The sequence below is a fragment of the Rhinoderma darwinii genome, chromosome 1 (assembly GCF_050947455.1).
Source record: "Rhinoderma darwinii isolate aRhiDar2 chromosome 1, aRhiDar2.hap1, whole genome shotgun sequence".
In the NCBI taxonomy this organism is placed as follows: Eukaryota; Metazoa; Chordata; class Amphibia; order Anura; family Rhinodermatidae; genus Rhinoderma; species Rhinoderma darwinii.
Window position 1 is genome coordinate 605,360,539 of NC_134687.1, and position 12,258 is coordinate 605,372,796.

General features: G+C 41.7%; 1 protein-coding gene across 4 annotated transcripts in view; it reads right to left on the bottom strand.

The window, feature by feature from the left end:
- Window positions 1-12,258, bottom strand: part of DYM (dymeclin) — a 343,122-nt gene that overhangs the window by 170,848 nt on the left and 160,016 nt on the right. For all 4 annotated transcript variants that reach the window (XM_075840896.1, XM_075840904.1, XM_075840919.1 and 1 more), the window contains 3 exons: window positions 10,799-10,977; window positions 8,925-9,050; window positions 2,035-2,148 (listed from right to left, as the gene is read on the bottom strand). In XM_075840896.1, coding sequence (XP_075697011.1) covers window positions 2,035-2,148; window positions 8,925-9,050; window positions 10,799-10,977 — 419 coding nt within the window. The remainder of the gene's footprint in view (window positions 1-2,034; window positions 2,149-8,924; window positions 9,051-10,798; window positions 10,978-12,258) is intronic.

Below are 12,258 nucleotides of genomic sequence, written 5' to 3' on the forward strand. Positions count from 1 at the left end.
TGCCATGGTAACTCATCAGCACCCTGTGATAGCATCGTAGGGTGGGCTTACAGAGGGAGAACCCTGTTAGATGTTGTGGCATCTAAGGGGTTAAACATCCGAGACCAGCGGTGGCGGCTGCATAACGTATGTGCCAGTGCCATCACTGTTACACACTATTACGGCAGTTTGTGGGAACGACCCGCTTACCGTGAGCTAATAGTACGTCGCAGGGCGGGAAGGGATTAAACAGGGGTACTCTATTTTCAACAAATAAGTGTTATTCTTTTTATAATGAAAAGTTAGACAATTTTCCAATATACTTTCTGTATCAATTTCCTTCTTGTTACAAGATCTCCGCTTGCTGTCACACTGTAATATGTTGCAAAGTTGCAATCTGCAACAAATTTGACACATCTGAACAAGGCCTTTTAGTACGTATATCAGAGCTGTGTCATCTATCGGTCCCAGCCCCTGTGTGTCCATCACACGACCTAGACAGATTTCTATCCACTGGGAGGAAACAATAATAGTTTCTAGTGAACGACAGCAATCAGAGATTTTGAAAACCATGAACAATTGATTCAGAAAGTATATTGAGAAATTGTCTAGCTTTTCATGATACAAAAGAATAACCTTTATTTGCGGATACCGGAGAGCCCCTTTATTAAAGTTCATTTTGTGCGTCTAGTGTCACGTGTTTACCATGAAGAACGGACCTGCAAATGACCCTTAAGACTAATTTATTGGGCAAGGCCTGGTCAGAGATTAGGTAATGCGGTCACGCCGTAATCGGAGCTTTTACAATTAATTTGAATTTGCGGAATTCAATCTGAAATTTGGAACTGGGTACTGAGGAGGGTTTTTATTTGAATTAAATATGTGAAGAGTGTTGATGTCACTATAAATACAGATTCCAAATATTTGCTGGCTGCCATTGTTGGCCTCTTCTGGGTTCAGAAACATGAGCTTCCCAAAACGTGCAACCAACATTAGTCACTGCGGAATATTTAGCACGACAGCACGAATAAACTTGACGTCATGTGAACACAAAAGGGCGATACGCTCAAGAACTTCATTTCAACCGAAGCATGACGATTAAATTAATGGGAATAAAAAGCTGAATGGGTCCAACATGCACCTGGGGAAAAAACAGCCCGAGGACTATGCAGGAGAGCTGCCCACAGCACTGAACAATGACACCTGCAATCTAATGTGCTATACCACTAGATCTTATACTCTGCTCACACCCAGAGCTGCATGCAGAGGTTTGCCAATAGCAACATTTCACATCTCCCTACAGAATCCTGCTGGTTCACGTTCTTCTGTGGTGCAAGAAGCACTGAACAGCAGTCTGATGTGGGCAAAAACACAGAGTCAAGAATGCAAGGCAGCAGAGTACTGTGCATTATAGGATTTTAGTCAAGCGGATAGGGTCCTCGATCTAAATCACAAAGATCGACATGCGATATATTGCCTGGGGATATTCCATAAACGTGTCTATTAAAGGGATAGAAACTTGAAAATTCTTGTAAAAGGCTTCGTTCACATCTGCGTCAGGGCTCCATTCATGGGTTCCATCGGAGCTTTCCGTCAGGGGAACGCATGAATCCAAACGGAAACCATAGGTTTTGACGGAATGAATATCACAGTCGACTATCCATTTGCGCCGGATCCGTCACCATTGAAATCTATGGTGATGCAAACAGATACCTATGGTTTCCGTTTGGATTCATGCGTTCCCCTGACGGAAAGCTCAGACGGAACCCATGAACGGAGTCCAAACTCAGATGTGAACGAAGACTAATTTGGCATGTACTGTAATCTAATCTCTACCCCCAAGTGGGCTGTGTTCACACAGTGTAGTTGTATCACAGTCTTAGGGTCCAGGAAGCTGAGGTATATGGAGCAGTCGTTCCTCACCCTGCTAAGGCCGTGCTGAACTCCAGTCAAAACTGAACTTTCAAGTTTAGCTGGGGCTGATCACAAGGTTAAGATAAGGTTTATTATTTGTCAATGTCGAGTGCTGTATCCCGCTGTCCTACTTGTACTCACCCTTGTGCGAGTCATATTGTACTGAATAGTCCTGATCACCACTAGAATGAGGAGACTTCCCAGAGAGATTTCCGTCAGCACTCGCTCTGAATACCATGTGATATTCTTCAGTATCTGCAGAGACAAAGCATTTTATGAATAGAACTAATCTACATAAATAGTGGAGTCACTTTGTAAATACGTTACATATCTTGTACTGATCCTGAGCTACAGCCTGTATTATCCAATAGTTGCTGGTTGTTGTTGGAAACAGTCAACAAGTTTGTAGTCAGACACGCCTCTAACAGCTCAGCTGAGCTCCTATAATGCAGGGGGTAGTTCGTTTTTCTTACATCTTGTGTAAAATAACCAGAACAAGTTCTGGGCAGTCACAGAACAAGCTGAGGATGCTTGGAGATTTCAGCTCTGAAGCGTGCAGAATTTAGTATAATATAGGTTGTAACTCAGGATCAGTACAAGATAAGTCATGTATTTACAAAGTGTATATATATTTCTAATTAATATATAATTCTAGTATATTAACTGTAAAATGGTATAAGTATTCCGAGGATTTGTCCCATCTCAGACGATCCACAGTATATACAACAAATGTCTGATAGATGCAGGTCACAGCTCCGGGACCTGCACCTATATCAATAACGGGGGTCCCGCCTTGGTAACTGGCCGCTGTTTGCGGATTCCAGGCGGAGAATATATAGAGGGGGGGGGGGTGGGCTCTCCATTCTGTACTATGGGAGTTACAGAAAAAGCATAGCACGCGTTTCGCTATTTCAGTAACGCCTTTAGAATAGAATGCGTGACCACCTCTCCAATTAGAGCTTGTCTGAATTCTGCGTCTAGTTCCCCGGCCGGGACGAGTGACCCCTGTTTTAGAGATAGGTGCATGTCCCAGAGCTGTGAGCCCCCCCCCCCCTTTATCAGACATCACAGCATTTTTTGTGTCTTAGCTGGGAATACCCCTTTAAGGATTATACTATTCTAAAGGGATCAGTGCATTTTTCTCACAATCTGTATCTGTCTAGCTGCATACACCTCCTGCCCTGCCACACTGCATAAGTCGTCAGAGACTCTACGAAACTGAGTGATACAAAGGCGCTTATATTTGTTGCCAAACCTTTACAAACAATAGATATAATTAAGAAATGGTCGAGGGGACAACTCAGGACTGAAAGGTGAATCTCGGGTCTCCGGCACTGATCACTTTAACTGCAGGGGCTCATAATTTGATAAAAAGCCATTTTTAACATCGAGAATAATAGAGAACAGATTTCGTCACCTGGCAACTAGCACAAGAACTGAACATGGCCAAGTCTCCTGTCCAACACTGCATGTCAAATAAGCAGGGATCAATAATATGAAAACCAGATGGGAGATCAATATAAATGCATGTGGTAATTCCTTTCTCCTGCCTCTCATACAGTAGAAATCTCTCCCTGTAAATCCCAACATAAAGGCCGAGCTGCTTTAGAAACGATTTATTTATTGTTGTGAAACATGACTGAAAAGGATCCAGCGTTAAATGTTGGCATCGAACATAGAGGCCTGGAAAGACGCCCGTCTGCTGAAGTCAGGCCACCAGGGATACCAGATAGAGACAGAGCCGAACGAAGAAAGGGAGATGGGGTGGAAGATAAAGCGGGAGCCATTGCATCAAAACTTTGTGATGCCAATTGAAAGGGTTTGTCCAGTCTTATGTAAAGATTTGCATCTTTCTAATATACTTTGTTTTTCGATTTGAGCCATTTGCTAAATTCCTGCTTGCTGTCAGTGAATAAAAACATCCTTATATGGAACAAAAACACGTCCTAACTCAACCCTACTCACACAGCTACAATCTTTTTATGGAGTCCAGGACAGGAGAGACTTGCAGACCCCTACCTGTTTGGAGATCGCAGAACTCCCGCTACCCTGAGTACCATTTGTACTGTCTCCATCAAAATAAACGTGCACACTCTGCTAATTGCAACACGCATTTTAATGGGGAGGTCTGAGGGTACAGAGCGGTCAGCTGGACACTCATTTTGCTGCCAGGTACCTCATAGGTCTATAACCAGCTTTACATCGATATGTTCTGTATACTAAATGTATGGTTTATCTTCTCTCAATTTGCTGAGCAGATGAATACGTGCTCCCCGGTAGGGAGAGGAGGACTGCAGTGTTCTTCAAAGGGATTAGTGACAAGCTCACAAAATCTCTGCCCCCATGATCACTACTTTATGGAAAGCCGCCCATACACATGAGATAGCCATCGGCTGTTTGTGCATGTTCATGTCTCGGACAGCGGTTTATCCACCGCGGGAACAAAAGATCTGGTATATTGAAACACAACATGCCCAACCCTAATATCTGCTGTCCGGGGGCAGTTGGGAGACCTCTATACAGATAAGATCGACGGCCGATGCAACAACTCTTATCCAATGTTTATGGTCAGCTTTAAAGAGGCTCTGTCACCACATTATAAGTGGCCTATCTTCTACATAATGTGATCGGCGCTGTAATGTAGATTACAGCAGTGTTTTTATTTAGAAAACCGATCATTTTTGACGGAGTTATGACCTATTTTAGCTTTATGCTAATGAGTTTCTTAATGGACAACTGGGCGTGTTTTACTATATGACGAAGCGGGTGTTGTACAGAGGAGTGTATGACGCTGACCAATCAGTGACCAATCAGCGTCATACACTTCTCTCCTTTCATTTACTCTGCAGATAGTGACCTAGCTAGATCACTATGTGCAGTTACTTACTCACATATTAACGTTACTGAAGTGTTCTGAGAGTGAATAAACATCACTACCAGCCAGGACGTGATGTCTATTCACAATCCTGACACTTCGGTAACGTTTGTGTGAGATTTACAGCACAGCAAGCGTAATCTTGTTTTAAATGACAGTTTACAGTGTAATCTCGCGAGATTACGCTTGCTGTGCTGTAAATCACACACAAACGTTACCGAGGTGTCAGGATTCTGAATAGACCTCACGTCCTGGCTGGTAGTGATGTCTATTCACTGTCAGGACACTTCAGTAATGTTAATATGTGAGCAAGTGACTGCACATAGTGATCTAGCTAGATCACTATGTGCTGTGTAAATGAATGGAGAGAAGTGTATGACGCTGATTGGTCAGCGTCATACACTTCTCTCCACAACGCCCATTTGCTCAAAAAGTAAAACACGCCCAGTTGTCCATTAATAAAGGAATTAGCATAAAGCTAAAATAGGTCATAACTCCGTCAAAAATGATTGTGTTTCTAAATAAAAACCATTGCTGTAATCTAAATTACAGCGCCGATCACATTATGTAGGAGATGGGGCACTTATAATCTGGTGACAGAGCCTCTTTAAACTTTAGGTTTGAAGAAAGGCCAACAGTTCCCCCAAAAGGCATCTATTGTCACTGCGCCTGCGTCTCATACAACTTCACTATACAATGGTGCTATATATTTAGAAAATCTGGAATGTGGACCCCAAACATCACAAGGATGCTCATAAACCCCTTTAGACAGCTGGGACACAGTTTATGGCTTCAATAAAGGGGGAATGTTTCGGTCGGCGTTCACACTACACATTCTGTGGTGTTCAAGGTTATTTACTGTGTTTATCTTTTACTTGTTAAATAGACGTGAACATGTTTCCATAGATGAGAGCTGAACATCGCAGCATTCATGGCTGCTTTCTAAAGAAAATGTGAATTTGTGCTAGCAGCTACAGTGTCTCAAGGTCAGAAAACCTTGGCGCCATCTATTTCAGTATCTTACAGGAAAATATTATTTTCAAATGTGTCTAGAAAAGTTTACTGCGAGCCAGTTACCTTAGAAAGATAGAATTACTGAATATACATTAAATGGAATAAAACTGGGGGTATCAGAACAAGAGAAGGACCTGGGTATTCTGGATACAAGTATGAGGAGGAGCAGTACTCAATGTCAAGCAGCAGCTGCAAAAGCAAATAACATTTTATGGTGTATAAAATGAAAGATAAAAACCTGTGATCCGAATGTTAATTTGTTCCTCTATAAATGCCTTGTAAGACCACATGTCGAATATAGGATTCAGCTTTGTGTTCCACATTATAAAAAGGATATAGGAGAATTGAAGAGAGTTTAAAGGTGAGTGTTTTTTTTTTTACAATGGGGCCATATGAACAATGAATTACACGATATGCCTATATAGTGGCATTTGTCAGAGCCTTCAGTCGGTGGTATACGTACGGAAATACTTTCAACTTATACCTACGACGGAGGGCTCAAATATTTTGTCAAAAGAGCCTCACACAGCTGGGAGCTAAGTGTAGGCAAGATCATTCAGTCTTCAGTCCAGAATAGGAGAGAGATTTGCTCTGCAAATGTATTTTAGCTTACAGAGGATTGCCCTAACTGGTATACTGCAGCAAAGTCTCAGCTGTGTGAGCAGGACTAGGTCAGGATTCGGTTTCAACCTTTGCATGTAAACCATTTGATCAATTCACTGAAAGCAAGCAGAGATCTTCAAAATGCTAAGGAATTGAACAAAAAATATATAACACGCAATACTATATTTCCCCTTCAGCAAATAAGAAGTCTGCTGCATCATACCCTGCAGATCTTAGCTTAAAGGGGTTGTCTGTGATGAGGGAACCCCTTTAACTTTAAAGCTATGCATAGGATATGGAGCTCTGTATCAGAAAAATGGAGCTCTGACCCCTATAAATATATGGAATTACATAAAACGTGACAATCCCCTTTATGGTTTAAGATAATGTTAGCAGTTCATGTCTCAGTAAAGTTAGCTGGCAGAACGTTACTCGGCTCAGGGTACCACTGTGGGAAATTTCCACCCAAACTTTGTTATTTTGAGAAATGATTATTTAAACCGTCCGTCTCACAGATGTGCCAATGGTGGCGGGTTTTGTCCAAGTAAGAAGTACCCTTTCAAATTTGAAATGATCCTCTGATTTCCACAAACTACTGAAATGTCCTATGTCTGGCTGTGGAATCACCGATGCTTCAAACATCTAGAGATCTCAGAACACATCCCACTTTTTCCAACACGTCCAAATTTGTCAGAAAAAGGGAGTCGATCTTTAACCCCTTAATGACCAGCCTATTTTAAACCTTATAGTGTAGCTAAACGTTCGACAAACTTCTGACATGTCATAGTGACATGTTAGAAGTTTGGATTGGTGGGAGTCCGAGCACTGAGACCCCCAATGACTAGAACGAAGCTGCTGAAGTGCTCGTCTGAGTGCTCAGCTGCTTCGTGTCTGTTCGGCTTTTTCCGTACGGACTCAATAGAAAGTCTATGAGCCCGTACTCCGATACATCGGCTTTCCGGAAAAAGGCGAACAGAAACGAAGCGGCTGAGCGCTCACACGAGGGTTTCAGCTGCTTCGTTCCAGTGATTGATGGGGGTGTCAGTGCTCGGTTCCCCACTAATCCAAACTTCTGATATGTCACTATGGCATGTCAGAAGTTTGTCGAACATTTAGCTACACTTTAATGACTAAACTATTTTTTACGTATTTTTGCGGGACAAGTTGTATTTTTTTAATACCACCATTTTGGGGTACATATAATTTATTGACTAACTTTTATTAACTTTTTTTTTGGGGGGGGGGGGGGGGGGGAAGAAAAAAAACCAGGCATTTCGCCACTCCTTTTTGCATCCTAAATCTACGCCGTTTACCGTGTGGTATAAATAACACAATAACTTTATTCAGCGGGTTATTATGATTGCAACGATACCAAATTTGTATAGCTTTTGTATGTTTTACTACTTTTACACAGTAAAAACGCTTTTTTTTTCAAAATTATTTGTTTTTGTGTCTCCATATTTGAAGAGCAGTAACTTTTTATTTTTTCGCCGATGCGGTTGTATGAGGGCTTTTTTTTTTTGCGGGAAGACATGTAGTTTTTATTGGTAACACTTTAGAGTAGATGCGACTTTTTGATCACTTTTGATCATATTTTTTTTTTTAGGCAGGATTCACAGAAAACAGCAATTTTTCCATTGTTTTTTATATTATTTTTTACGGCGTTCACCGTGCGGGTTAAATATTGTAATAGCTTTATAGTCGGGGTCGTTACGGACGCGGCGATATCATATATGTGTAACTTTTTTTTCTTAATAGTAAAGCATTTTGTAAGGGGAAAAAGTGGGTTTTTCATTTTTTTTTCACTTTTTTTTTTAATTAAAACTTTTTTTTTACTCTTTTACTAGTCCCACTAGGGGACTTTAATATGTGATTCTCCGATCGCTTTCATAATACACTGCAATACTTTTGTATTGCAGTGAATTACTGCCTGTCTGTTTAAAACGGACTGGCATCTGCTAGGACATGCCCTGGCCTAGCAGGCATTCACTACAGGCAGATCTGGGGGCCTTTATTAGGCCCCCGGCTGCCATCGGAGACACAGACACTGGGCGATCTTATAACCGGGTGCCTGTGGGATGAGAGGGAGCTCATCACCTCCCCCTCTCTCCAAAACAACTCAGATGCGGCGCTCGCTATTGAGCGCCGCATTTAAGGGGTTAAACGGGTGAGATCGATACTTATATCGATCTCACCAGTCCGAGCAGGGATGCCCCCAGCCCTCAGCTGCCTCTAGCAGCTGAGAGCAGGGAGATTTAACAGCTCCCTGCTCTATTTATTTCTTCTGAGGCAGCGCCGTGAAAAGGCGTATGCATCAGAATAAAGCCCATTAGTGGCCGCCGTGAAAAGGTGTATTGGCGGTCACTAACGGGTTTAAGAGTCGCAAATTTATTATATTTTCTGCTACTTTTCAAGTTAGAAAAAAATTACAACTGACATTGTGTGCTCTGTGGAAGAATATAGAAATGCTGCACTGGTGGTAGAGATTGGCAGTCGGACGGTACCACACAGTATTCATACATTCCCTTATTAATCTTACCACTTCATGAATCGATCGGTTGAATCCATCGTCTTCGGTCAGAATGAGAAGGATGATGAGAGACATGTAAACATGGTGGGAATTACGCTCTTCTACATGGTACAAAATCTCCAAAATGGGCAGAACCTGTAAATAACACAAAATTTTCGTTAAAAGGGACATGTAGTCATCTGGACTTCTCAGTAGTGCAGCCTCAGGCTTTGGGCCTGTAACTTTAAGCAATAATAACTTAGCAAAGGAGATAATGAAAACAATATTCACATTTGATCACTAAAAGACCCTTTCTTATAGTCTTCTTCTGGTCGTCTTCTTTAAGTACACACAAAAGCCCTGGATAAAACTGCTGGTGTTTTGAATTAGCTTAGTGATTCTTAGTCATAGCAGGCGAGGAGTAAATATCCCTAATCCGATTCAAAAGGCGTCAGCAGTTTTATCCAGTGCTTTTATGTATTCTTAACTAAAGGCTACTTTTTTTTTCCACAGGAAATGTTGGATTATGGATTCTGCTATCCATAGTGTTTTTGTTGGGACGGTGGGCATTCTTGGTCAGATGGTCCATATGACTTGCTTTACTGCACAAGGCTGCCTCAGGGTTACCAAAGTTTTCCTTAGAGCGTACCGAACCTTTCAAATTAAGCGGACATATGTGTGTACACACACACACACAAAATATATATATATATATATATATATATATATATATATATATATATATTGTTCACAGAAGCTGGCATAGGGGCCATTACACAGCAGTAATGAGATGTGTATCTGTGAATTTAGCACTGGATTGACATAGAACACTTACTAGAAGCTGCTGCAGCATCGGTGTGGATCTCTCCTCTGCCTCGGTCTTGCTCCCCTCTCTATAGACTTCTATGGTTAGCGGTTACCTGATCCCTCAGTGATCTGATAGTCCATCTTGTCTTGAGGATTTATCAGTAAATTCAGAGTGAGTGAACAGTTAGTCCTCATGCACATAACCACAGTGGTGTGCACGGCCCGTGATTCGCGGCTCGGACGGCCGCAGAGTGTCATCTGTGGGCCGCCTGCAAATCATGGGCCATGCATATTCATTTCGATGAGCCCAGACTTCAAAATACGGCCCATATAGGACATATCACATCTTTTTGCGGTCCAGGTTTCCGGGCAATGCATGGGCCCATAGAAATGAATGTATGAGCGTGTTTCAGCAATTGGACCCCACCAATACCAGCTTAATGGCATAGGTAATTGATGTGCCACAAAACGTACTCCGTAATATTTTGCCAGCAAGTTTTCCGTATGAGAAAAATACAGCAAGTGTAAAAATTATGTTAGGTAAATAATGGAAAACAATGGACTTGTGCTCTGTGCTTATTTTCTGACTTGTGCCTTTGACATGTTGCACAAAAACACAGCGCACAAGTCCATTATTTTGCACCCCTGACAAAGTTGCTGCAGTTCTCTAGAGAGTGCCTGAACACCTTTAGCGCTACTAAGATATTTCTTTAAGTGGAAACCTCTCCCCCAACAATCTAAGCAAAGTGGCATTAAAGGGGTATTCCTCTCAGACATTTATGGCATATCCACAGGATCCACCTCTGAAACCTTTACCTATTGGGAGAATGAGGGTCCCATGAAAGCTTTCCCCAATTACATCAATGTAGAGATAGCCACACTCTTCTGTAAACTCCTAGAAATGGAAATCAGCGAACCAAGGTCACTGGACCACACCTATCGAGTATTAATGGCATATCCAGTAGGAATACCCCTTCAAAAGCAACAGCCTACAGAATACTTACAGCTTATGAAAATCAATGCAAAAGAATAAACATCAATGTTATCTTTATAAATCAGTATAATGCGGAGATGAATAAAACACGGGGAATACTTACAAGGCTTTCAATATCCGTGCGAGACAAGACGTATGTCCGGACGTTGCTGTTCTGATGCAGTAACGTGTAAAGCAGTAGCGTGGCTTGATCAGACTTCTGTTGCTCACACAGGGAGGTATAGAGACTGTTGAAGTTTATTTGGAAAGAGTGAGGACTTGGGCTAAGCGGCACTGAACTGTCTGGAATAAAAGACCAACAAGTTTCAAAAGGTAAAGCTTGGCTCAAATAAAGAAATGTTTATCTAGATCAAGGGTCTCAAACACACAGCCCACGGGCATCGTAGCTCCCTCAGGAGGAAAGAGCTGGCCGAAGGAGTGCACTGGCGAATTATGAAGCCCCTGACGTCACAGTCCATATATGGACAGTAATGTAAAGGGCTTCCCAAGAGCCAGAGTCCCAGAGCAGAGCTTATACTAGTGCGCTGCTCTGGGACTCCTGCTCTGAGGAAGCCCCTGACATCACTGTCCATATATGAACAGTGATGTCAGGAGCAGAGCTGGAGTCCCAGGAAGAGCGCTACTAATGCTCTGCCCGGGACTCCGGCTGTGGGGTTGCACCTGACATCCCTGTCCATATATGGACAGGGATGTCAAGGGCTTTCCCAGAGTTCTGGAGCAGAGCCTATACTAGTGCTCTGCTCTGGGACTCCGGCTCTGGGGTTGCCCCTGACATCAATTTCCAGTCCAGGAGGATCCCCTGATATCACTATCTATGCACAGTGACGTCAGGGGCTCCTCCAGCAGAGGGATCCCTGGCCTAAGCATTGGCAACACTCCGGCTGGGGATTCCATTCCTAGAAGGATCCCCAATGGAGCGATCTCCAGAGGGGGGTGCGGCACTATCTCCAGAGGGGGTGCGGCACTATCTCCAGAGTAATGTAGTATTGTTATAGTAATGTAGTATTATAGTAGTGTAGTATAATAATAGTGTAGTATTATAGTATTGTCATAGTAGTGTAGTATTGTCATAGTAGTATAGTAATGTAGTATTATAGTAATGTAGTATTATTCTAGTAATGTAGCATTGTTATAGTAATGTAGCATTGTTATAGTAGTGTAGTATTATTATAGTAATGTAGTATTATTATAGTAATGTAGTATTATAGTAGTGGAGTATTGTTATAGTAGTGTAGTATTATTATAGTAATGTAGCATTGTTATAGTAGTGTAGTATTATTATAGTAATGTAGTATTATAGTAGTGGAGTATTGTTATAGTAGTGTAGTATTATTATAGTAATGTAGTATTGTTATAGTAGTGTAGTATTATTATAGTAATGTAGTATTGTTATAGTAGTGTAGTATTATGATAGTAGTGTAGTATTATAGTAGTAATGTAGTATTGTTATAGTAATGTAGTATTATAGTAGTGGAGTATAGTTATAGTAGTGTAGTATTATTATAGTAATGTAGTATTATAGTAGTGGAGTATTGTTATAGTAGTGTAGTATTATTATAGTAG